The sequence below is a fragment of the Psammomys obesus genome, unplaced genomic scaffold (genome assembly GCF_907164565.1).
Source record: "Psammomys obesus unplaced genomic scaffold, mPsaObe1.curated_primary_1811, whole genome shotgun sequence".
In the NCBI taxonomy this organism is placed as follows: domain Eukaryota; kingdom Metazoa; phylum Chordata; class Mammalia; order Rodentia; family Muridae; genus Psammomys; species Psammomys obesus.
Window position 1 is genome coordinate 33,644,221 of NW_026596046.1, and position 27,177 is coordinate 33,671,397.

The 27,177-nt window shown below is 42.9% G+C and overlaps 1 protein-coding gene across 3 annotated transcripts in view; it reads right to left on the reverse strand.

Moving 5' to 3' along the window:
- The window catches only part of Uvrag (UV radiation resistance associated), a 263,208-nt gene that overhangs the window by 76,387 nt on the left and 159,644 nt on the right, over positions 1–27,177 (reverse strand). For all 3 annotated transcript variants that reach the window (XM_055623512.1, XM_055623513.1, XM_055623514.1), the window contains one exon: positions 18,491–18,656. In XM_055623512.1, the coding sequence (XP_055479487.1) occupies positions 18,491–18,656 (166 nt within the window). The remainder of the gene's footprint in view (positions 1–18,490; positions 18,657–27,177) is intronic.

The following is a 27,177-nucleotide window of genomic DNA, read 5'->3' on the forward strand; positions in this document are numbered from 1 at the left end:
AGAAAAAATTATTTCTACAGCCTAGATTTATCTGTCAAATTAATTGTCAACCCTGTTTATGGGTAGTGTGTGTGTATGTGGGGATACTTTTCAGACATGTAAGTCTTCTTTTAGAGTGCTGTCCACTGAGCGAACTGCTATCAGAATAGACTTGCAGATGACCCTCAAGGTCAAGTAGGTGGTTTGGTTGGTTGTGCTCCTTCTTAGGAGGACAGGTCTGGGGAGTCTTTGATATTCTAGCTGACCCCTCCTGTACCACACAGACAGTTGTGGGTAATTCTGCCTTACATGGTCTTGTGGTCTTGGGAAATGCCAGAATACATAGACTGTGTGAAGTTAAATGTAGGCTTTTCTCCTGTGTGTCTCTTTTGTACATTTACCAAGTACACGTTTTATTCATGTTTATAATTTGCTTATTTATCACAGAACTAATACACCTTTAAATCCATCACCCGGATCAAGAGATCATGCTGGAGTATTACCAGCATGCAGGTCACTGCAAAATTACCACCCAAAGTACTCAACAGAACTCTTAGAACTATAAATCAATTTCTGAGTCCCTGCTGTTGAGAGCGCAGGACCACAGTGACTAGCACACAACCGGCTGTGGTTGGTTGCCTCGGGCACAGGGAGCAAGTGACCAGCTAAGCTCTGCCGAGAGGGAGAGACGGTGACGGCAACAGTGCAGCTGCCCATGGTCCTCCCACGGCCACAGCATTTATAGATTTGGTGACCCCACGGATGTTTCCTCTTAGGACTTGTGCTTCTATGGGAATAACGAACCATGTGCATCAATTTATTCCTTGGTTTGTGGTTTTCTGAGAGTGGTTTTTGCTGATAATATCTGCTACACACCTCTCAACTCCCAATTAGTATTTCATTGTCAGTCTACTTCCATTTGCTCTACTTTTCACTAAAACAAATAATGGTGCTGGGTGCAATGGCACACGCCTGTAATCCCAGCACTTGGGGAGGCCAGCCTGGTCTACACAGTGAGTCCAGGACAGTCAAGGCTACACAGAGAAACCCTGTCTCAAAAAAACAAAACAAAACACACAACAGCACAAAACAAAAAGCAAACAAAACAAAACCCAAATAATGACACATTAAATATCGTTACATGTGTTTCTCTCTAGTGGGTATACTTAGAAATGCTGTGTCCCCTGACTTATTAGATTCTGCCAAATTGTTGTTACTAAACTTATAGAACAACGTCTAAGTCTTGGAAAGAAATTTCTTGATTTTTCTATGACAGTCTACACATTAATATAATAAAATAGCATCATCAGTCTCAAAATTGATGAATACATATCCACATATGCAAAAATTTAGACCAGCCCCTGAAGCATAGGGTAGCTTCCATTTTCTGAGTGATTCTTATTGTTCTTAATCTTCATGGCTCTAGAATATAATATTAGCCTATCCACATGTACTGGGTCAACTCGGCTAAGCTGCACACATTCCCAGAACACCAATGTTCACACGGACCCAGGTTAGTTGAGTAAAAGATAGCTACAGAAGACGCAGAAGGCTGGAGGGAAAGTGGAGCCATCGCATTCTGGATGAGGCCGTGGTGATGGGACACAGCAGGAGACACAGGCTGCCTGGAGATTCTGTCTGCTCTCCGCACTCCCATTCTGCATGCAGCTCTCTCCTGCTGACCAACGGCAACTCTCTCCCCACCAGCAGGTGTGATGGCAACACAGTTCCACAGTCTCCACCTGCTCTCCTTTGGGGTTCTACTCAGCATCTGGATGGATCTACCCCGCCTTCCCAAGCCTGTTCTGAACTGACCACCTGCACCAGAGCTTCATGTGGCTGGTTAGCGGCGTTCCTCTGGTCCGCTGACTCCCCCTTTTGGACTTCTACTTCTCCAGCTCCTCCCTCAACTGCACAAGACCATATTTCTATAGCAAATCCCTTGTCCTATAACATTTATATTGGTTCTGTTGTCCTGACTAAAATCTACTTGATTTAATACCCTTGGTAATTTTCTCACTGAGCCCTATGTACTCCCCCACCCCCACCCTGCTCCTTACCTCTCTCCTTTTCCTACTTAGGTGCTGAAGTTTTCATTTGGAAGCTAATACAAAGAAATGGGAGTTCTGGCTTCTGAGTTTTTGGGTTAAACATGTGGACGCCGCTAGTTCTGAGCACTATACTCCTGATCCACCTTCATGTTGCTGTTGGCCAGACATCTTATGGCTGTAGGAATGTAGCTATCATTACTCTTTTGTTCCTAGATGGCCTGAAATTTGCTGTGTGGACCAACCTGGCCTGCAACTTGTGGTAATCCTCCTGCCTCTGCCTCCAGAGTGGTAGGAGTTAGGCATGTGCCATGTCTAGCCATTCATCATTTTTAATGTTAACCAGCTCCCACCAACCACTTCTCGCCAATGGCTACTTTTTGTCTTTTCGCTATTTCCACTTCAACACGTGTGCTTTAAACTGCAGTTTAATAAACGTTCCTTGCTGCAGATCTGGCTTTGCTATTTGTGCACCCCAGCCTCACAGGCCACAGCTGTTCTGCTTGGCTCTGGCAGATCACGTCTGACAATGTATGAGGAAAATAGATTTCCAATGCCCTGCAGTGGGTGACTTCAAATCCAAACAGTCTCAGAGGAGAATACTAGAAACGGCATCAACAACTTTCAGTGGCACATGGCACTCATGTGAGTGCAGTGGTTCGCCTTTTAGCTCGAGTTTCACGTAACCGTCGTTCCTTCCTCCTTCCTCAGGCTGCTTTCCTGAGACATACACCCACAGCTCTACACTTGTTTCATGAACTTTGACTCGAGTTTTACGGATGCCATTTCCTCATTTATCTTTTGAGAATTCTCGATATCCTTTTTTCCAAAGTCTTGTTTTAGCTTTCTGTTATTTTTGTTTCCCTGGTGCATGGATTCTCCTGCAGCTTCGGTTTCTTCTTTGAATTTTTTCTTCTGTGCTCTCACTCTCTCAAGACAAGGAGTTGTACTTTGCCTGGGACTGCTCATAACTTACTGCCCAACAACGTTTTTCACAACAACGCCACTGACACTTGGGGCCAGATAATGTGGTAGTTTGTGGACAGCAGAAGAACCTGCCCTGTACAGAGTGGATCAAGACTAGCTTGAGCGGTCTCTACCCTCTAGATGCTGCCAGCATGCTCCTTGTCCTCAGCTAGAGGTGTGCTGCCCCCTGGGTGATGAACTGTTCCCAGTTGAGAACCACAGCCATAATGGTATTTTGTAGTGACTGATATACAGTATATGTCTTAGTTAGGGTTTCATTGCTGTGATGAGACACCATGACCAAGACAACTCTTATGAAGGAAAACATTTAATTGGGGATGGCTTACAGCTTCAGAGGTTCAGTCCATTATCGTCATGGTGGGAAGCATGGTGGCATGCAGGCAGACATGGTGCTGGAGGAACAGAGTTCTACATCTAGATGCACAGGCAGAAGGAGACTGTGTGCCACACTGTGAGAAGCAGCTCAACAGGAGACCTGCAAGTGACACACTTCCTCCAACAAGACCATACCCACCCCAACAAGGCCACACCTCCTAACAGTGCCACTCCCTATGGGCTAAGCATTCAAACACCTGAGTCTATGCAGGCCACTTCTATTCAGGCCACCACGCCACAGCACTAGGAATTGTGGGGCCTCAGTGCTCTTCCCCCATCACCGGCAGGGAGTGGAGGGTCATTAGCCTTGCTCTGAAATGGAAGCATGGCCTCAGTTCTTGACTCACAAAGGTGGCTCTACTCACATCTCACAGTGGCTTTGTGACTTGTAGGATTTCTCCTCAGTTCTCTTAAAGGGCTGCAGTTCCAGGCCCATCTGCCACCTGCTGAAGGCACGATCTGCTGAAGGCACTGCCCTGGAGCTAACGTTCTCCCATTGTGCAGCACTGGACCCAGGAACCTGACACACACTTTGCAAGTGTGGGATGTCACCATTGAGAGGCAACCCCGCCAGCTTATGATTTAAATTCTTCTTCAGAATCATAATTTTCTCTCTCATTGCTGTCTGCAAAGTGGTACATTTTGGGATGGAAAGCTTCTTTCAGCAGCCAATCTGTGTCCTCTCAGAAAGAACCAATGTCCCCTCAAATCTCTGAGAAAAAAATAACATGGCATTTACCAAGGTCTTTTTAACCAACTTAGGAACCTCTCATTTTATGGTTTATACAGAAACCACAAAATAATAAAACAATTCTTGCATCTTTCCCATGGAATGTCACTCATCAAGTTCAGTACTAGGAGTTGGCTTCTAAAAGGTTTTCTTTTAGTAACAAAATTTTTAGGCTGGAAATGACAAAATCTTGCACCATATACTCAAAATAAATACACCACCTGTGGAATATTTTGCAAGACAAGTTGCCTGAATAAATTCATGTGTCATCCACACATTTAAAAAAAGTTTAAGTATAGGTGTCAATCAAACTCCAAGAGATCTGTCACTTCTCATTAGCTAACCAAACTTACGTTTATACAAATTAAAATAATAAAATGCTTCAGTTGCTGATTGGTGTGTTTAATTAACTTACAACAGTGAGTTCCTATAACTAACTACAGTTAACACTTCTAATATTTCATCACTAGGCTCTCTACACCGTGAACCTGGGAGCCATCACTTATAGTAATGGGAGTTACTAATAGGCATCATGGGAAGAATTAATTCTTTTCTAAGTCTTTTTAAAAGGTTTCTATTAATATGAGTAGCACTCAACACTAGGCATTATTAACACCAGTCTTGGCTCAAAAGGAAATATGGAGACCCGCTACAATAAATTTAAAACCAATCCAGAAGCTAAAAGGCATATGAAAATGTATAAGTTATGAGCAAAACTAGCCACCCACATCAACCCTATGCTGGCAGTGAAAGGAAGGAAAAGCCATGCCTAAGAAACATGGAGTCCAGCCTCAAGGAGGACTTTAAAATAATAAAGAATACAATGTTGCACAGAAATGGAAATTCTGAAGAGTGTAGTGCAAATATCAGCCACACACTGCGAGTAAATCTCTGTGGAAAAGCAGAGAGGACCACGAGGGTAGTCAGCTTAAGTTTATCACACAGGCAGTGAGTGTTTGTAAAACATGCAGTTTGCAACAACAGGAGTGTTAGGCGAGAGGCCTGTGTGGAGTTATTTGTACTGTTAAATTGCCCCTGCAATAGACGAACTAAGCGACAACTTTATCACCAAAGGGCTGTTCTCTCTCTTCCACATGCTCAATCAATTTGGCTTTAAATACACACTCTAATTTTGGTCAGCCTGAGAGACATAGAACAATGCTTCCTGGCTTAAAGAACTACGACATTTATTTATTTGTGTGTGTCTGTATGTGTGTGTGGGTGCACGTGTGCCACAATGAACACGTGGATTTGGATCTTTCATCATGTGGGTGCTGGGGATCCAGTTCAGATTGTCGGATCTGTTTGGTGGCAAGTGCCATCTTGTTGGCCCTCTCCTGGTTGTAATTTGCATTTTCCTGGTTACTTGTTGTGGTTATTTTTCTTGTACTATTAGACACTTAAGTTTTATTCCACTGTAACATCTTCTTAAACACAATGCTGTCCATATTCTATTTGCTCTTATTACGTATTCATAAATATATGAAAAAAAATACATTCTGGAGCCAAGAGGATGGCTCAGTGGGCAAGTGTCAGGCCTCAGTTTGGATCACCAGAACCCATGTGAAGGCAGGCACAAGGCCACTGTAATCCCAGTGCAATGGGAGGCAGAGACAGGAAACTCCCAGGAAGCCTGGGGCCGGCCAGCCTGGGTACCTGCCACCCGAGCAGTAAATGCCTCTCTCAGACAAAGTGGAAGGAAAGGGCCTGAGTCTTGAGTAGTTCTCTGACCTCCATACCTGTGACCTATGCATGCCCCCGCCCAGACAACAGACACACAGACAGACAGACACAGACACACACACACACACACACCAGAGTCTGTGGGCTTAATATGGTATTTTTTTCCCCTGAACTGTGACTTGCTTTTTCATTCTGTTTTCTTTTGTTTATAAGCAAGCTGCTTTTTCTCCTAAATGAAATCTAACTTATGGAATCTTTCTCATGGTCCAGGCTATTTCTGTGGTTTACTTAAGAAATCCTTTCTGAATTCAAAGCCAAGGAGTTTTTATTTTAAAAGCCTGAATCTCATTTTTACTGGCACAAAACAAGACCAACAAGCAGGGACCAAAACTGTGAAGTTACTGAACACACAGACATGAGCCGACCACTATGGACCTGTACAGACCACTCTGAATGGATTCTCTTGTACTGTTTATGCTTCTCAGAGGCCATTATCTTTGGTTTTCCAGATGAGTAAGCTGGAGCTAGATGGACAAAATGAACACTCAGAGAGTGAATCTTGACAAAGTTATCTCAGAGAGTGAAGAAGGAAAGCATGAATTCTTAGGAAAACACAGTATTTACTCTATAAAAGCCCCTATGAGCGGGGTGCAGAGATATACACCTAATATTCCAGCACTTGGGCGTTGGAGGCATCATGGGCTACATAATCAGGATGAAGACACCCTGGACTACATAGCACAATCTTAAAAAAAAAAAAAAGAACAAAATCAAAACTACCACCAGCGCCAGCAGCACCATCCCAACGCAGCTTACCTTCGTAGGTGCACACAGGAGGGACTGTGCTTAAATGAAGTTATGTTTATTATAACCAATGTAAGCCAAAATAAATACATACTCATAGCAGTTTGACTAAACTTAACAATCGTTCAAGCCTTCTTTGAAGGGAACTTGAATTTTTTGTTCAAGATTAAATTATCATGACTTCAAATGGATCACTTACAAGGCAGGGTACTGAACTGGCTACTGGCGAATGCAAAGTAGGCAGCAGCTGTTCGTGCCAGCCCACCTGCCCTTTGGTGGTATCTAGCTTTGCCTGGACATCTAACCTCTGCCATATATCTATATCGGATGACATGTCTAGGAACCACTGTCTCAAGTATGCTCTGGGTGGCTCTTTCCTGACTAGTTCTGTGTTGTCCTCCAGCCCTTTCTGCACCAAGACTGGCTGTCTAAATGGCGTAGCTGATCTGCTAATTGAGACAAGGAACACCCAGCACAGACACATCCTGGGCAAAATGGCTCTCAACACAGGCAGGCCATCTCTAGACTCTAGCACATTGCTCAGGACTTTTTGTTGTTGTTGTTTTGACTAGACTGCAGTTGCCTGAGGGAAAGTAAAATTGCAGAACCTGAACTGGCAGATAAAAAACCACAGCTGTAGGCTTTCCGAGACTATTCTGCAGAGCGTCCACTGCAGACGCTGGCTTGTTGGTGTCCTCACCTTCCTTGTTGCTGGCAAAAACCATCAAATGCCTAAGAGTGAGAGGAAACACTGGGGCGTCTTTTAATAAAACCTCAGTGAAGTCTTGGATGATCCTTGCCAGAGTCCACAGCACCTCTGCTGTTATACGATAATATGAAAGACTGCAAAGCCAGCCCACAGAACACCTCACTGCTATTCTGGGGCCACCTGTGACAAACATGATGTCATGCATCCTAATAATGTAACGGGATTTTCCTCATACCCCAGCCCACCAGTCACTGACTACATTATCCCTCCACCCCATCTCCCCTCTGGGAATTTTTGAACATCTATGATTTGAATATATTGCAAACTAGAAAAGCCAAGAGTTCACGTCGGGGCCACATGTCATCATCATCTGGTTTTCCTTCTTGTCTCACTGTCCCATTAAGTTACTGAATTTTAATTTAGTTGGATGCAGAAAACTGAGATGACAAAAAAAACCAAAACAAAACCAAAAAAAAAACAAAAAACAAAAAACCAAAAACCGGAGAAGACTTCCTCATCCAGATAATAACATCAGCACTGCTAAAGCACACTTCATTAAAACCAACACACAATATACTTCCAGTGTCAGAATGAAACAGCCAGGCCATTCCTTCTGACTCATTCTCCACATTTCCCTCTCAGCGGAATGCCAGATCTTCACAAGGCGTTCATTTCCTGTCTCACCCAGCAACCACCTTCTGCATTTTTATGGTGTTGATCTCTCCTGCCTGCAATTCCACGGGGATTCCTCATTTTAAAACATTCTCTGCCCCCACTCCCAACACCACCGGCTCGGCAGTGCTGCCGAAGCCTGGGATTACAGTGAGCCCAGAAGTGAACAGCTTGCTGTGGTCCTAAGGGACTCCATGAAATAACCATTGTCCTGGTGAGACCATCTAGAGTTAAGACTGTAGACCACAGTGTGGCGGGTCAGATTACCTAATAGCATTTGCAAAACCGAACATCCCTTTATTCTCCCGACTCAACTTAAACTTATTCTTGGAATGTCAATACAAGGATCTTAGCATGAAATGGAAGTAGTTTATTAGACTACTTCTAGAAAAATGTAGCTCCTACACTGAAAATATTTCAGCTAAGAATAAAACAAAACAAGTAAGGCCAGGCACAGGGTACCCAGTGCTTATGGGGCCACATTTTCCTTAAGAAACAGGAGGACTGCGATGAGCCTGGGATATGGGGTTAGACCCACAGCTCCAACAACAGAGATGAACACACTGGCACACCTGACTCGGCGGTTTTAACACGCAATGAGCACACGCCGCTAAGTGCTTCATTTTGGAGATGTGTTCTGAGAGAGCTGCTTGCTGAATGACAAAACAAAAAACAACAACAACAACAACAAAAAAAAAACCAGAGAATGCCAAATGACGGGAGTGTAAAAGTGCCTTCCAGAGAGGAGAAGGGCTTATGCACAACTTTGATTTTGATTCTGGACATGGTTAAGGAAGGCGTTAAAGGCAAACAGGCCAGCATGGGCCATGAGAAACAAGATCAACAGTAATAAGAGGTGTCTAGAATGAGCACGTGCTCAGGTTCACTGAGACAGAACTTATGACTCAGAGAAAACTGGGCACACGACTGGAAGGCTGGCAGCAGGCCAGCTGGGAAGCATGGAGCTGGAACACATTCTTCCCTCAAGAGTCCCCAGGGGAAGGCCTCTAAGAGACAATATTCATTAGGCTCCTCTGTTTCCGGATAGATGCAATGAGACCGGCTGCTTGAGGCTCCTGCTGCCCTTACTTCTCTGCCATGACGAGCTGTACTGTGAGCCGGGAGCCGGGAGCCGGGAGCTGAAACAAACCCTTTCTCCTGAAACAAACCCTTTCTCCAGTAAGCTGCTCCTGCCCTGGTGCTTTACCTTGGAAAGAAGCAACGTGAATTAACAGACAAAAGCTGTGAGTTTTTATGAATCTTTTAAGAGGTTGTTGACAGGTAGGGATGCCCAGGATGGGAATAGAAATGAAGAATTACAGCACTCCAAAGTGAGGGCTCTGGAGCTCTCAGGTATGTCTTCACCGTGAGGGTAACAGTGAAATCTCAGGTGCTCACCACACCATATAAATGGAGTTCAAGTTACTCTGTTTCAACAAGATGACATCAGAAAAGAACAATCCCATTAATCCATCCATCCATCCATCCATCCATCCATCCATCCATCCATCCAACACGTCAGCCCTGGCAGTTAAGCAGCAAGAGCACAGAAGGACAAAGATGCTCACAGTTATTCTGCAGGCTCCTAAGTCTTTTCTCAAATGTTTTACTGAAAGCTCCATGGACCTCCAGACCTGCTTCGGGGGCTGCAAAGGAAAGGAAAAGACTCAAGACTTGGGGGCCCTGTGGTGTGTCCTTTTACACACTAGGTCACAAAACAAGATGTTAGATCATGAGGTAAAACATCTCTCCACCTTTGTAAGAATCAGGTCCACAGGCAATGAATATAAACTTGGCTCGATATCATCTGAGTTTGGACACATCACAGTTTTTCTATACTTAGAAATTGAATTTCTAAAAGAAATCAGACACAAGTAGATAAAGAGGAAATTCCTGGGGTTTTGGTCACAGTCCTCCAAAAGGAATAAACTTAAGTGCAAAACAAAACAAAACAAAAAAAACCCATCAAGGGAATGTGAAGAACCGCATCGCATTTCCTGGGTTCCAACAATCCCACCAAAAAACCCCCAGCTGCCCATCCTTTAGAGCTCTGCACAGTCCTTCTGTAGATGGGCCAGGAAGCTTCAAAAGCACCTGCCGGTTACATGGCCCCTTTTCTCCATCTGAAAATAAAACAAAGAAAAAAAAATCCGACCACCCAAAAGTGAAGAAATCCATGAGACACCTTTGAGGCTTGGCAGGCCTCTGGACAGCGGGGCCCAGACAGTGGCATTTCAGTCTTTGTTCTGAATGTGTCACCCTCCAGACAGTCTAAGCAGCAAAATATTGATGAGGTAACATTTTTGTTCAAAACCACTTTGAAAATCTGCATTTTGGTCTTTGGTGAAGGAAGCAAGACACACTGCAGCTGGCCCTTCACGTCAGGCCTTCGTGTTCGGTGGTGGCGTCTGGTGAGAAGCTGCAGCAATGACCGTAGAGTTTCCCTTTATGGTGTGCAGCGCACAGCTGGGCGTGAGCAAGGCTCTGCCTCAGAGCCATGCTTCTAACTGGCCAGACAGAGAAAAGAGTGGGTTTCCCTTCCTCTATTATCGCTCATGCAGCAGGCCGCAGAGACAGGCAATGAGAAAGGGCAGTGGCTGAGAGAATCCTAGGCCTCCATATATTAACTGTAATCTGTCCAATGAGTCTTTCAATTCTTATTTTCTATCTCCCATGAAGGCCTGATTCCATTTAATACCCTGGAAAGGTTCATAGCAATCCAAAAACTCAGGAGAGAAGCAATCCCTGTTGAACCTGCTCTCTAGGGGTCTGGGATGGAACGACCATTACCTACCAGGTTGATGCAATCAACCATCATGATCAATATATTTATTTCTACTTATCTATTTCTACATCTATGCTGTTCCAAAAAGAATTTGAAGGATTTTCTAAAACTTCATAAAATCAGCCTGGGTGTTTAAGAGTTCACAAAAATCGAAAACATCAATTCTGAAATGCACCATTAACTGAGGTAATGCTAAGACAAAAGCATAATACAACATACTGCTAGTTAAAAGACGCACATTACCTTTATCGACATAAAAATATCAAAAATATATGCATTTAGTCAGTATAATACAATGGTTTCCAGCAAAAAGGCAAAGTGCTAAAAACCAAAATTCATTCACAAAAATACTTTTGCTGTGGTTCTTCTAGCAAACTAAAGCTGGTTACACAGTCAGCAGTCCAGCTAGGCCCATGGACTATTGACTTGCCCCTTCACAGATTAAAGTATAGAGCTGATCTAAGAGTGAACACAACTTCCAAAATGAGTTCCCATTTAACTCACATCTACAGTCAGATTATTATGTAGCAACTTGATAAAAATATGGAACGCAAGGGGGGTGGTCAGAGGGTAGAGGCAGCCTGTGCTTCAGTAAGGTGAGGCCTGGGAGATGGCTTGGCAGATAAAATGGCCGCTGTTAAGCCCAGTGACTGAAGTTGATAGCCAGAAGCTTGCACGAGAGAACTAACTCCCAAATTTGTCCTCTGACCTTTGCATGTGTATCATGGCATGCAGGCTCATGTGTAAGTATAACACCCCCCCACACACACACACGGGCACACTAACACCCCCCCATGGCACACTAATTCCACCCCACACACATGGGCACACCCCCCCCCACAGGCACACTGTCATGCATATGTGTATGTATACACATACACACTCAAACAAATAAATAAATAAGTGTAAATGGAAAAAATGAAGTCTTAAGGTGCTCTTTCTCAAGTACGGATCTGGCCATGGCCATCTCTCTCTATTTAACACCATGCAGATTCCTTCATCCCTCATAGGTAACAGTTTTCATCACTAACTAAGTGATGTCAGAGAAACAGTGGAGGGGATTACTTGAAGGGCTTGATCCTCTAGAAACATTAAAGAAAATCAAGCAAAAGCGTCAAGATCAACTTTGTCAAAACTGGTGAAAGTAGTCAAAGGTTTCCACTAGCCAAGTGAATGTTGCCATCCATCAGGAAGAGGGATGTGGAAGAGGACCCTAGTGTCCTGATTCTGATCTCCCCAGCTCGGCTCTGCAGCCTGCACTCTGTGTGGAGCTTGTGTTCTGACGGGAGCAAAGCGGCTCTTACCCTAAAGCTCAGCTATTCCAACCTGCCTAGGGGCAGCCTGTAGGATGAACTTCCAGGCAGTGATGAAAAGCAGCTAACGCTGGTCAAGTTATGAGGCAAGCAAACTGCACACCCCTCAGGAGGAGGACCTAGCGATGTCTCGGAGAGTGTGAGGCATCTGGAAGCATCTGACTGTGCACAGGACTCAATGTCTAAACGACAACTGATGTGTAAAGATGTGACTTATGAGGACATAGAATTCTTCTGTACCCCAGGCTGGCTGTGAACTTTCTATGTAGCCAAGGATGGCCCTGAACTTCTGACACTTGGACCTGTACCTTTTTGAGTGACCAAAACAAAAAACCAAAAAACCAAAACAAGATTCTAACAGGGTCAAAAGGAAAAAACTAAAAAACAGGAGGCTAAGGAGAGGGCCCGTGAGAAAGGGTGCTTGCTCAGAAGCCTGGCAGCACGAGTTTGACTCCTGGGACTCCTCCCCACTCCCCACCCCGATAGAAAGAATTGACATTTGAAAATGTCCTTTGGGAACTAAAGAGTTGCTCAGTGGTTAAGAGCACTTCTTGCTCTTCCAGAGAACCTGAATTCAAACCCCAGCACCCACAGGACAGCTTGCAACTGTCTGTGACTCCAGTCCCAGGAGATCTGACACCCTCTTCTGGCCTCCTCAGGGACTGGTTAGGCATGGTGTGCAGACATGCCTCCAGACACACCCATACACTGGAATAAAAAGAAACAATTTTAGACATTGTTCTAAGTGGGGAGATGGGTCATTACACACTGATAAGGAGCCAATCCAAAAGGATTGACAACACTAGAGACATATGCAGTGTACTGCAGCGATCCAAAATGCATGAAGCAAACACGGACAGAACTGAGGAAAGATGACATCATTCTTACACAAAGGGTGGAGAGCTTGGACTCCACTTTCAGTCATGGCCAGAGCATCCAGACAGAGGTGAAGACACAGACAGGGCCCTCAACAACAACACTCTGAGCAACCAGACGCAACAGAGACAAGCTTCACACACACAACAACAATGGAAGGTAAGGCATTTGAAAACAAGCTCTTCTCCAGTACATGTGAAATATTCTCCAAGATAGCTCACAAAATAAATGTTAATTAAAAAAATCACAAATAACAGTTACAATGTGATAAAAGTTATGAAAGGAAGACTAAAAAATTTTAAAACAAATACATAAAGTCAAATAGCATTTCCTTAACCGATGGATTAATGAAAAAAAAATCACAAGGGAAATCAGAAAATATGTTGAGATTAATGAAACAAAACAGCATACAAAAATAGATGTAGAAGGGGCTGGAGAAATGGCTCAGTGGATAAGAGCACCAACTGCTCTTCCTGACCCTGGTTCAATTCCCAACACCCACACGGCAAATCACAACTGTAACTCCAGATCCAGGTGATCTGACACCCTCATACCAGTGCTCATTAAATAATATTAAATAAAATTTAAAAAATAGATGTAGAAATTTATAAATGCTAGCACTATCATTAAAATATTTCAATATAATTTTATATCACATAAACTAGGAAAAAAGAAAACAATAAAACATAGCACAATGAAGGATATTATAAGTGCAGATTACAAGAGTATACAAAACGAATAGACTCAATGAAGCTAAAAGACATTTCTTTAAAAGGAAAATGACTAAGTTGACAAACCTTTAAGCTATGACAAATAACTAAAATCAGATAGAAAACTGGAGGCAACTCCACAGAAATAAAATGATTATGAGAAAACAGTATGAATAGCTAACTGTACCAAAAAACCAGACAACCTAGGTGATAACACAAGTGAGTGAATGAGCAATTGCAGAAAACTGGAAGAAACATCTTGGTGACCTAAAGACTTCTCTAAAATAAAAGTTCAAGACCAGGTGGCTTCCCTGGTGAATTCAAACAAACATTTATGAAAGGATTAACAGGAACCCTCAGACTTTCCTTTCTCATTTTAGGAGGGCAGGTGACCCTGATCCTAAAGCCAGGTGCACATCAACAAACAGAAAAGGACAGTCTTACAAGCACAGGTGTAAATCCTGTCAACAACTTTCAGCACTCGAGTCTAAGAGCATGCTCTAAGGAGACCACAGCTAAGTGAGATTTTTGCAGGAATGCAACTGATGAATGTTATACACCACAGCAATAGCAGAAAGCAGTGCAGCCCCTGTATGGGTCCACTTGATCAGAGCCAATGTCCCTTCATGGCAGAGACTCTGGGAAGACAAAGAACTTCCTGAGCATGGCAGAACTCCTGAGGAAGCAGAAGACTCAATGGCAGAGGGCCAAGCACTTTCTCTTAGAACGAAGAGACAGATGCCAGCTCTTGCCATGTTACTCAGCGCTCTGCTGGAAGTTCTAGCAGCAGCAATTAAGGTAAGAAAATCAAGACAAAACAAAAAGCATCCAAGTCGGAAAGAATTCAAAACTTTTCTGCTCACATACAACATGGGCCAATATTCAGAAAATTCAAACAATCTGTTAGAGAAATGAAGAAAACAATAAAATACACAGAAGTGTATTTAACCAAGGGCATGCAAGACTTGTATATTAAAAATTATAAAGCACTGCCAAGAGGAACTGAAAGGACCTAAATAAAGATAAGTAGCTACTATTATTAATTTCCAATAGGATGCCGATACTTATTAATAAGATGGTGACCCTGCTCTGATCTATCGATCCCATACAATTACCTTCAAAATCAAAGTGGCTTCTTTTTCCAGAGTTGGCAAACTTGATCCTCCAATTCCTAAGGAATTGCAAAGGACCCCAAATAGCCAAAACAGTATTGCAAAGAAACAAATTTGGAGTTCCTGCCCTTCAAAATCACAAACATTATTATGGTCCTGGAATAAAAACAGACATATAGACCACTGGAATAGAAATAAGAATCTAGAAATAATCCATGACCAATTGATTTTTGGCAACAAGAATGCCAAGGCCATTCAAGGGAGAAAGAACAGTTTTTCCTTCCTTTCTTTCTCTTTTTCTTTCTTTCTTTCTTTTTTTTTTTTTTGAGACAGGATTTCTCTGTGTAGCCTTGGCTGTCCTGGACCCACTTTGTAGACCAGGCTGGCTTCAAACTCACAGAGATCTGCCTACCCCTACCTCCCTGAGCACTGGGATTATAGGCATGCACCACACCTGGCTAAGAACAGCTTTTTAATACATTATAAATAATAGTAAAAAATAATACTTAGAATTGGAACAAATAGTAGCTACCTATAAGAATTAAAATTATACCTGGGCAGTGGTGGTGCACACCTGTAATCCCAGCAAAGGCAGATCTCTGAATTCAAGGTCAGCCTGGTCTACACACTGAATTCCAGGACAACCAAGGCAACACAGAGAAACTGTCTCAACAAAACAAAACAAAACAAAGCCAAAACAACAACAACAACAAATTAAAATGATATAGGAAAGCATAAGGATAAATCTTTATGATCTTGGACTGAATAATGGGTTTTAGATATGATACTAAAAGCAGAAAAACAACAGAAAAAACCCAACTTTATCACATTAAAAACATTTTAAGCACCAGGAGCACTGAGAAGGCTATGAAGCAACTGCTTTGATTGCTTCCTCTGTACTCGTTGATGGGAAACTTCCAGCTTAGCATTACAGAGATGATTAAACATGCAGCAGATAGGCTTAAGAACAAATGATCAAGCTGGACACCATGGCACACACATTTCATCACAGCCCTCTGGGAGGCAGAGGCAGGTGGATCACTGCAAGGCCAGCCTGGTCTACACGAGACCAGGACAGCCAAGGCTACGCAGAGAAACCCTGTCTTGGAAAGCAAAACAAGAACAGATGCTCAGACACATGTACTCATACCCCTGAGGAAGAGGACACTGGACACTCTGACTAGGGGAGGCACTCAGGAAAAGTGAACGATCAGAATGGTGGAGTATGAATATGCCAGAAACAACTCCAATTCAAGAGTGCTGGCAAGTGGGTCATAAGGACTGTGTGGTGATGAATGGATTAAAGCGAGGGCAAAAGCACTTGACAGGAGGAATCTGACTCCTTTACACACTTCCCTTCCCTCCCCCTACACGAGGAAGTCATTGAAGGAATATGGATGGAATCGGCCGCAGTGAACACACAACATGTCAGAGCTTGTTGTCAACATGGGCCTGAGCTTCCCAGACTGCAGAGATGGTACGAAGAAAGAAAATGAAGGATGCAAAAGAAACGTCTTGTTTATAAATTTCGCAGCACACCTGCACAAGCATGCACATGCGCACACTGCTGTAACAGACAGACAGACTAGACTTGGGTCTGTTTGGACAGACAAGGGGTATAGTGTCAGAAGATGGAGGTGAACCCTGACTCCAGAAGCAGGCTGTGAGTGGGCCTTTCAGTGACTCCTCAGCATGTGGGAACGGACAGTGGGAGCTCTCCTGCTCTCACTACATACTGAGGTACATCATATTGGCTTTCATTTTTACTTTAAAATGCAACACCTCATAGAATGAGAAAAAATGTTTGTAAATCATTTATCTGGTAAAGGTCTACTATCTAGAATACATAAAGAAGTTTTACAACTTAACACAAAAACAAATTACAATTAGGAAATGGGCAATGGATAAGAGGAGACATTTTATCAAAGAAGATATACAATCATTAAGCATAGGAAGAAAAAAAAGCAATGATAACAGTATCGTTCAGTAAGGAAATAACAACGCCAACCTCAGTGGGGTGCTCTTCACATCTGGGATGCAGGGCGGCACGGCTGCTGTGGACAACCCTTTGGTGCTGCCTCTCAAAGCTAAACAGATTTGCCTCTTGACTCAGCAGCTTCCCAGAGGTAAAGAAAAGAACTGAAAATGGGCATCCAAACAACTATGAGTAAATAATTCAGAGCGACACTATTCACAAGAGTCACAGGTAGAAATACCCCAGATGTCCATCAAGACGTGAATGAAGAAACAAGATGTGGTATCCACGCTTGCTGGAAAGTTATTGGACCATAAAAATGAATGAAGTACCAACTATGCTTCAACATGGACACATACTGAAAACATTATGCTGACTGAAAGAAGCCAGGAAGAAAAAGGTCACATATTGTATGCTTCCATTTATATAAAATATCCAGAGTAGGAGAATCCAGAGAGACAGAAACAGATTGATGGTTGCCAGGGACTAAGGAGGAGCAGGGGTTAGGGAGTAGTGGTTTAACAGGCACAAACTTTGCTTTGGGGTTTCAGAACTATAGAGGTACTTGTTGCACAACAGTGAAAATTGACTAAAAAACCAATGAACACTTAAAAATCTAAGAAAAGAAAACAACCTCATGGTCTCTTTGCCAAATATATGTAGTATAGACTTATTCAATTTCTTATGTTTTTTTAAACTAAAAAGCATACTTAGGCTCAAATCAATCACAACACTGGAAAACCTATTGATGTAACTTATTCAAGTGTTCCTTAGCTAAAAGCCATTGTTCTTCCAGACATATAATCAACCCTTAATATCAGAGGGAGACTGATTCCCACCCTCTTTCATGGCCGTCAGAACCCTGATCCTCAGGTCCCTATATAAATGCCCTGGCAAGTGCACACAGCCTACATATACTCTCTGTATACTGGAAAGTATTTTAAGTTGCTCCTATATTTTTAAGTCCTACTATATGATGACTACCACGTGACCCAGTAACTCTGCAAAAACAAAAATAGAATGGGTACTCAGACACCTGTAAATAAATAACAGCAGCAGTATTTACTGGTTGTTAAATAGCTGTTACATTTGGGGCCAGAGAGATGGGTTAGCAGTTAAGGGCATGTACTGCTGCTGCAGAGGTCTCGAGTTCGGTCCCCAGTACCCACCCACATCAGGCAGCTCACAGTTCCTCTGACACTAGCTCAGCATATCTAACGTGCCTGTGCTGCTTTACCCCACGGCGCAGCGACCCAGCAACCCAGCTAATGTCCACTCTTACCTCTACTCTTTCCTCCCATGTTCCCTCCTGGGCTTTTGCTGACTGTTCTTCAGTTGCTTCACCTTGAGGCTTGCATGATTTACTTTCAAATACCTTTTCTGGTATATGTCTTACTGCGTACGTCTCCCTGAGCTCAGAGATCGCTATACTTCACAAACTTTGACACACTACATTCTCACTATCATTTGGTTTACTTTTTATACAGTGGTAAGTGTCAAACCACAGCCTCAACACACATGCCACGCACTTCATACCTGGCCATATTCCCTGCTGCACATCTTTTGTTTGTTTCTGACAGTCTCGCCATGTTGGGGGAGTGAACTTCACAAAGGTTTCTGTCTAAGGTCACATAGAAACTGTCCTCAATTAGCTGACACTTCACATTTCCAATAAACCCACTGTTTCACCCGCTTCTAACCAACTTACGTTAAAAACAAACAAGATACTTACTCTCGCTCCTTCTCCGTCAGCTTGTCGTTGATGTTGTCCTTGATTGCGGATCTGGACCCCTTATGGATTATGGGGTACCTGAGGGGCACTTGTAGGAAAAAGGAGACCATGGAGACCAAATGTGCAGTGTAGCCAAGAGCAACGGCAATGCTTCCATCATCTTTTGCTGTAAATTCAAAAACAGATGGAAAGAAAAAAGCCATTTACCTTCCAAACGTAGCCCTGAGGAAATCATACAACATGTAGTAAATAAAATATTAATCACATCTAAGTTGTGTAAATTTATGCAGCTCTAAACACATTAATAAGGCTTGAAATTGCACCTACTGACTGTACTTAAAGCTATCTCCCAACGAGTAATGTGCTGAGGTCAACATGTGAGAGGCATCTTATGTGGGAGTTCTGAGTGTGCCCAAACAGCCATCACCTTCTTCTGCATTCTTCTAACAGGAGGGATTAATACTTGAATCCATCACGTGATGAAATTAGTCAGGGGTTCTAATATAACATAGTCCAAATACTGTACAAGATTATTAATTCGGAAGTCAGAGAAAACAGCACTCTGCCTCCTTATGGGATATGCTTCAGGTATTGATTAGGGCACTGTCACATAAATAAGCCTGGGAAATTTTAAGATGAGAGAAAAGAGAAATATGTCTCATAGTAAAGTAAATGTCAAAAACCATATTGTTCATACACAAACCATATTGTCATAGAAGTTAGGTGGAAGTAACTAGAGGGAAAAATGCATGTGTCATACAAACACAAGCTTCTGGCTTTTAAACAGCTACACACAACTATATTCTAAAAACTCATCATTCAGATTTCTGCTCCTACCTATGAGGCAATAAATGAATATTCGAGTACTTAAAACTTGAGTAATGTCATAGAGGATTCAAACGTCCCTAAGACAGAAGGAGAGGAAAACTGCCTCCCACCCAACACACAGTGTTCCTTTAGCACCTTAAAAACTCACGTATGAGTATGGATTTAATCCCTGATCTGGAATACCCAGCCTCTAGAGGGGCCTGAAACGACTGCAGTCACTGTGACCTCGCTGTGGCCTGCCTCCTGCAGACACCTTCAGCTTCAATTATTAACCCTATATTTCATATTGTTGCATTTACATATTTTTAATATCTGTAACTAGTTTTGCACAGCAGGAATGCCACCCTGCTGCCCTTCCTTAGTGAATGGAGTCCCTGCTCTAGACTATACAACAGTCTCGTCGCTTCTCTTTGATTGTCCTATAATCAAATAATATTTACTATTACTCATTTTTCTTCTTCCTAGACTTGTCTGTAGTAATACTTTATATTCAACAGTCATTCATTCAACGACAAATACTAAACTGAACTCCCTGTTAATATTGTATCATTCAATTTACAGAGTAAAATTAAAACAAAACAAAAACGAAGCCTTAAGGAGATTGAAGAACTGACCAACGCAGCTGGACACTGGAGGCACAAAGCTTTAACCCCAGCACTCAGGGGGCACATTCAGGCAGATCCCTGTGAGGCTGAGTCCAGCCTAGTCTACAGAGTGAGTCCAGGACAGCCAGTGCTACGCCAAAAAACCCTGTCTCGAAAAACCAAAACCAAAACGACAACAACAAAACAACCTGACCAATGTAACAGCCGGAAAGTGGGCCTGGCACCAAGCCCTCCATCACTGCGTACTCTCCCACATTTTTACAGACCTTCATTAAAAATCAAAACAAAAAAGTTTCTACTCATTTTAACTTGGAGTTCTGGAATATACCAGGTGCTTGAATGCAACATCCCAGTGTCTTCACGCTCTTGTATTAACGGAAAAGACACACAAAAAGTGTCTGGTCAGGGACTGGGTAGACAGCACTGGAATTAGGAGCATGTACTGCTCGTCCAGGACTTGAATTCAGTTTTCAGCTCCCACATGAGGTAGCCCACAACCAGGTGTAACTCCGGCTGCAGGAGGATACAATAGCCTTCTTGGGCACCTGCACACACATGTACATATACATGTACAGACACAGATACACATACATGATTAAAGATAATAAAAAGAAATAAGATTCCCTGAACTCCACCCAAAGTTTGGCTATTCAGCATCTCCTTTGTTACCCTGCAGGGTAGAGTCTTTTAGAGGCGCTCTGTGGCAGGCTCCTGTCCTGTTCCCTGTTTTTTCCTTCTTCTGATGTCCATCCACTTTGCCTTTCTGAATGGGGATTGAACATCTTAGCCAGAGTCCTCCTTCTTGGTTAGTTTCTTTAGGTGTGCAGATTTTAGTATGTTTATCCTATCTTATAGGTCTAATATCCACTTACGAGTGATAGCCAAACTTTGGGTGGAGTTCAGGGAATCTTATAAAAGAAGGGGGAAATAGTAAGACCTGGAGAGGACAGGAGCTCCATAAGGAGACCAACAAATCTAAAAAATCTGGGCACAGGGGTCTTTTCTGAGACTGATACTCCAACCAAAAACCATTCATGGAGATAACCTAAAACCCCTGCAGAGATGTGGCCCATGGCAGTTCAGTGTTCAAGTGGGTTCCATTGTAATGGCAACAGGGACTGTCTCTGACATGAACTGATCGACCTGCTTTTTGATCACCTCCTCCTGATTGGGGAGCAGCCTTACCAGGCCGAAGAGGAAGACAATGCAGCCACTCCTGATGAGACCTGATAGATTAGGATCAGATGAAAGGGGAGGGGGATGGGTGGAGAAGAGGGAGGGAGCTACAGGGGAGATACAAAGTGAATAAACTGTAACTAATAAAAATAAAGAATAAAAAATAAATGTTTTTTAATGGCTCCAATCTCCCATGTCTGTAGTGTTCACAGAATGCTTCACAGCAAGGAAGTGCCATTCTCTCCAAACAAGCCCATGAGAAGGTGGAACAACACTCATTCCATGGTTATGGAGTCACTACTAATTACACCCTAGTTATTTTAGAGACTAGGGCCTTTTGCCCCAGGCACAACCAAGTATCTCATTAACAATATGCTTCTACAGAAACCTGTATATCACACTATGCTAGTGACTAAAAGTACTTTATGCGTGTGTACATGCAGGGGTGAGAGAGAGAGAGAGGGAGAGAGAGAGAGGGAGAGAGAGAGAGAATGTGTGTCAGAAGTTAACCTTAGGAGCCATTTCTCAGGAGCTGTCTATCTTGTGTGTTGAGACACAGATAGCCACTGGTCCCTGGGGCTCACTGATTTGGCTACGTTGCCTCAAGTCCCAGGATCCAACTCCCCACACCAGGGTCACAGGCATGCACCACATGAGGCTTTTTACATGGGCACTGGAGCTTGAACCCTGTTGAGGTAGTTTTCCTCCCGGCACCAAGCTCCTGAAATAATGACTCAGACTAAAAATATATTTACAAATACCTAGGCCATATAGCTAGGCTCTTCTCTGACTAGTTCACAACTTAAAATAACCCATTTATACTAAAGTACATTCTGCCACATGGCTGGTTACCTCTGCTCAGGTACCAAATGTCTGTCTTCCTCACATCTTGCCGGCAAATCTCCCCCAACACCCTAACACACCTGGCTCTACCCCAGAATCCTTTCTGCTACTGGATGTCTCGCCTTTTATTTCCTGTCTCAGCTATAGGCCATTAGCTTTTTATTGACAGGTGATACTTCCATAGACACAAGAGATTCCTTCTACATTTCTTCCTTTTAGTCCAATAAAAGGACCTTTTCCTTACAATAATAAATTATTTACAATAATAACAATTATGAAACAAAAATGAAAAATATTAGGTAATTACATTCATAATAGCCAGCACATCTGCACCTGGCAACTTTGAGAAAGTATTCTATTTTATTCTGTCTTGATGAGTTCAGAGTTTTGTCCCTAAATCATTTTCTATCATAACTTGCATTACCAACCTAAAAATATCTTCTTAAATCCTAAACAACTTAAGCTTAATAAGACTATATAACTATCTAATCTTCAAACCCATCAGAGACTTGAGAGGGAAATAATATTACCTAGTAAGTAGGAAGTGCAGGCAAGCAACATCCAAAATAAATAACAGACAGCTGGCTGCCTGGATAGTCGCCAAAATTTCTCTATACTGTTGGGGCATCATCTTCAGCCTTCTGGCCCAGTATATCTGACTGACATATTTGTGACACAGGAATTTTGAAGGACTTGCTTACCCTGTCCTGACAGAGCTTGGCAGTCAACTTTGCCTGTGTCCAAGTTTTGCCCACCCTCCTCAGAACTCAGGTCCCCATGCTTTTATGCCAAGCACTCTACCAGCTTTGAGTATTCCTCCAGCCACAAAAGTACTTTAAGTCATGAATTCTCTCATGAGATAGTAAAGCTAAGAGAAATCTTAGCTATCACACCATGTAACACCATCAACTCACTGATGTCAAAGGTGAGGTCCAGGTAGGACAGCTTGGTCAAAATCATATTGGTAAAAACCATAAGCAATGTGATAAGTGGGGAAAATGCTTCTATGCCTCAAAATATGATGCATCCCAAATATCTAAGCCTCGGAGCACCTTCACAGTTGCTGAACCCAGCCTCTGGCTTTCTAGAAAGTGCAGAGCCACCAAACCAAAAACATTCCTCGGAGCAAACGGACTTGTGTTGAAAAGAACCTTTCTTTGAAGGAAGAGGAGGAGTAAGACTTAATGGGGCTCACACTTGCAGTACTGACACTTCCCTTTATGGATTAGCATTCAGCTTCTCTCTTCCTATATGACCCAGTAGGAAAGGATTTGAAAATGCTCAGAAAGCAACCAAAAGCTTTTGGATGATCCTTCAAAAAAAAAAAAAAAATCAAATACAAACCACTAATGGTTAAAACCTCGAGCATCTATAATCCTCTCAAATTACTACAAGGATAATGGTAAAAAATTACATTTGCATGGTTTTAGACTACATACACATCTTTATTAAAAGAACAAAGACCTTACCTCACATTCCCTCCCCTCAGTGAGCAAAACCAATTTTGCTTAAATTTAAACTTGACAAAGGTATCCAAAGGAGAGGTGTATGCCCAGAAAAATCAAAGGAAATAGTGGACAACAGAGTTAAGCAATACTGGAAATGAGCTTCAGTTCAGGCTGTTCACACTCACCACTGTTGCCACAAGACTCCCTGCTCTACCTATTAAACACCCTTGATGGTTCCCATTCCAGGCCATAGCACTCCCACCAGCCTCACAGTTAAACACTGTGGTGTTGGATTTCCAATATTGAGGCTTTATATTAAAAAGCATTTTAAAAGGATCACGGGTGGAGTCTTACAGGGCCCAGGGGTATTTCAATACCCTCAAAAGGAAAACCACCTCCTGGTAGGGAAGTCACTTTTATCACCCTAAGACCACTGAGCCTCCAGTGGGAAAATGTGAGCTCATGTGGTTAATTATGGAGACTGCGGGCCAGGCAACCTCAGATGGCACATTCTGTTGCCAATCATTTCAGCGGAAAACCAAAAGGTTTAAGGTTCCCAGCATTCCAAGATCTGAAAGACTTTTACCTGCCAAAGCCCAAACATGGCCCTCTGAGGTGTGCTTTTCCAGCAAGCATTAATGACGTCCGCCACACCTAACACAGAGCAGGGGTGTGGGTTTCCTGTGCTGCTCTGGGGAGTAGAAAGGTCACAAATGATAGTTCTGTTGGTTAGAAGTTGGAGAGAGCAAGGAGGGCTTGGGAGCAATGGAATGAACTGTAAGGCTTAGGTATGTGAAATGATACTAATTCAACAGTGTTCGAAGACCTTGAAAGTAAAACAAAACCACACAGTTCCCTGTAACAGGTATTTATGATTTGCTTTTAAGATACAAAAAGCTGCTCAAAGCTACAGATTTTGTATAATGTTTATGATAAAAAAAATTACCCAAACACACAACAGCTACACAAATCTCATAAATCAGTTCAATGTTCCTTCGAGTTGTATGTTGGGCAAGCTGTTCATATCACAAGAGCATCTGAGCACAGTGAGTGACCTCAAAGCTCTTCACAGCCCCCCTCCCAAACCCCAAGGCAGCTCATCTGTTAAGGAACCCAATACCCTCTGATCCAGACAGGACAAAACATTTAAGACTCTAATCACTGCCACAGCGTTTATGGAGTCATTCCATGTTCTCAGGGAGACACTGTTTGACATATGGACTCTCCTTTCCAAGAAATCATGCCTGCACGCAGGGACACAAGACACAGAGGACACCTGGGTCTCATTACCACAAAACATTCTCGTGTTATGGATTACTTAAAAACACACAAGCACAAACATTGTTTTTTTTTTTTTTTTTTTTTTTTCTTTTCTTTTCTCTTTTTTAAACTAAATGTCTCAGTCAATTGAACTCAGATGAACATTCTTCTCTGGACTCGTTCCTCCCATTGTGTCCAGCTCTCTCTGGCACACTCTAACAATAACTTACCCATTTGGAAAAGCATAATAAATCCTGGGCCCCTTGGTGGAGTTTCCCAAACATCACTGACCCATGCAGTGTTAATCCCTATCTAGCAAAGGCTCATGAACATCATGAAAAAATCCATTGGAAGTGCTTTCCCTAGCAGTACATTCCCAGAATGCACTGCTATCGGACACTAAGAAGTCCTTAGAGGCCTGGGAGGTCATTATTCAAAGACAAGAAAGAAACAACATCACAACAGGAATAAGAAAGACCTTAGATTCAGGCGGATGAGAGGTAACCTCAGCTTTACCACCAGTCAAGGTGAGTCCTTGGATAGAGAAATGTATTAATTTTTCAAAGCTTCAATTTTCTTTTCCTCCTTTCTCCCTTTCTCTTCTCCCCTTTCCTCCCTCTAAGAAACCAAAGGATTAAAAATCAGTGACTATTATTTTAAAGTTTAAAGCACAAGCCTGAACTAAGGCCAGCCTACTGGAGACATGTCCAGCCACCTGTGGGGAAGAACTAGCTTTACTGCATTCTTTCCTGCCCACTAGAGATACAGTTGCTAGGAAACTGGCCCATCCCCCTAGCAAGAGAGGCCAGACCATTAATGGTTTGGGGCCTTCCTATAGCCAATCAATTCAAATTGCAACATCCCCTTTTGTGTTTTGACCAATAGATGCTTGCCAGGCAGGAATCCCCCTGCTTTGGGCGTGCTGGGAGGGACCAGGCTCTTTAAATCACCCAACTAACCTGAGCATGAGGCTCTTGGCTCTCACTGCTTCGGCAGTGAGGGTGTGAGCCCAAGCTGCAGCTTGTAAAAAAAAGATCCTCATGAGTTTTGCAATGGACTCGACTCCTGGTGGTGGTCTTTTGGGGTCTCGCGATTCAGGCACAACACCTCTTCCCTTCTCTTTCTCTTTTTAAAATTGAAACAACAAAACAAACAACACCCCAAGGTAACTCTCTGCCCACTACAGGAATTCTCCCAGAACTAAGTATTAACATCAAATGCTGCTGTTGCAACTTTTGAAACAAACTCTCATATGGAAGCTGGCATTGAACTCCTGATCTTCCTGCCTCCAAGTGTTGGAATTACAGGCACTTGATCGCTATACCTGGTTGATGTCACTGCATTTCTACTCACCTGACCTAAATCTTCCTCTTCCTCTTCTTTCAACATGAGTTGTTTTTGAAGACAGCTCAGGGATTCTCTGGTTCTATGAACTGGTTTTCCTGATCCCCTCCCAAGAGAATTCTTCCCACTTCTTTGAGGCTCTAACATAGACTTTGTATTCAATAATCACTTCTTGCCTGGCTTAATGACATACCTGATGCCCACAACAGAACTACAACCTCCCGGGGCAAGCTCATTGCCTTAATCCTCTCTGCATGCCTTCAGCACCTGGAATGTTTGATGTAAACCAGGGCATCCGTGTTGTTGTACTATGCAAGTGCCCCGTAGAGTGAGAACGCAACATAACGTCGATCTTTCTTAAAACTTTGACTCCAGGGGACCAGGGAGGGGACCGAAGAGGACCTTGGACTAAAATTAAATGTTTGTTTCATCTTATCTCCCATTTCACTCTTCAGCAACTCCACTGAAGGGCTACTGTGCATTTTTAAAGGACCCCAGAAGGTACTGGGATTTACTCAGCATTCTAAGTGGAGACAGCTATGGAAGCCATGAAAAACAAGGCACTTTAAAGAAAGCTAAAATAGAACCAAGCAATCTTGCTGAGTAGACAGACCAGGGCAGACAATAGCACAGCTCAACACAACCTCTCTGAAGCATTCTAGGCACTGGCTGCTTACTGAGAAGGAAACAGAAACCCCTTCCTGCAGCCTCGGCCCCCTACTGAACCTCTCCTCCCTCTCTTACCCTCCCTTCCCCTGGTGCTCACTATGGCCCAATCACATAGACCTGATCTCTCACCTTCCTTTCTCTCCCTTTGGCAAGTAATTCCAATTAGGCTTACTGAAGACACCCTATATGAAAAACTCTTTGAAACGTCATCTCATTCTTCCCAAGGAAGTATGATGCAAATAATCCAGGGAAACAGGAGTGCATGATTGCCTATAATAGCAGTCTTTCCTCTAATACGCCAATGCCAGTTTTCCAAGTATGTCAAGGCCCCCTCCACAACGACCTCTGACCTTTGAATGTAAATGCTCTCTAGCTATAGCCTAATTGGGTCTTTTAGCTTTCAAATTTTGTGTTAATTATTGTTCTTTAGAGAGGTCTCCTATGTGGGCTGGAGAGAATGCACTGATTGTTTTTCTTAAAGGTCTTGAGTTCAATTCCCAGCAACCACATGGTG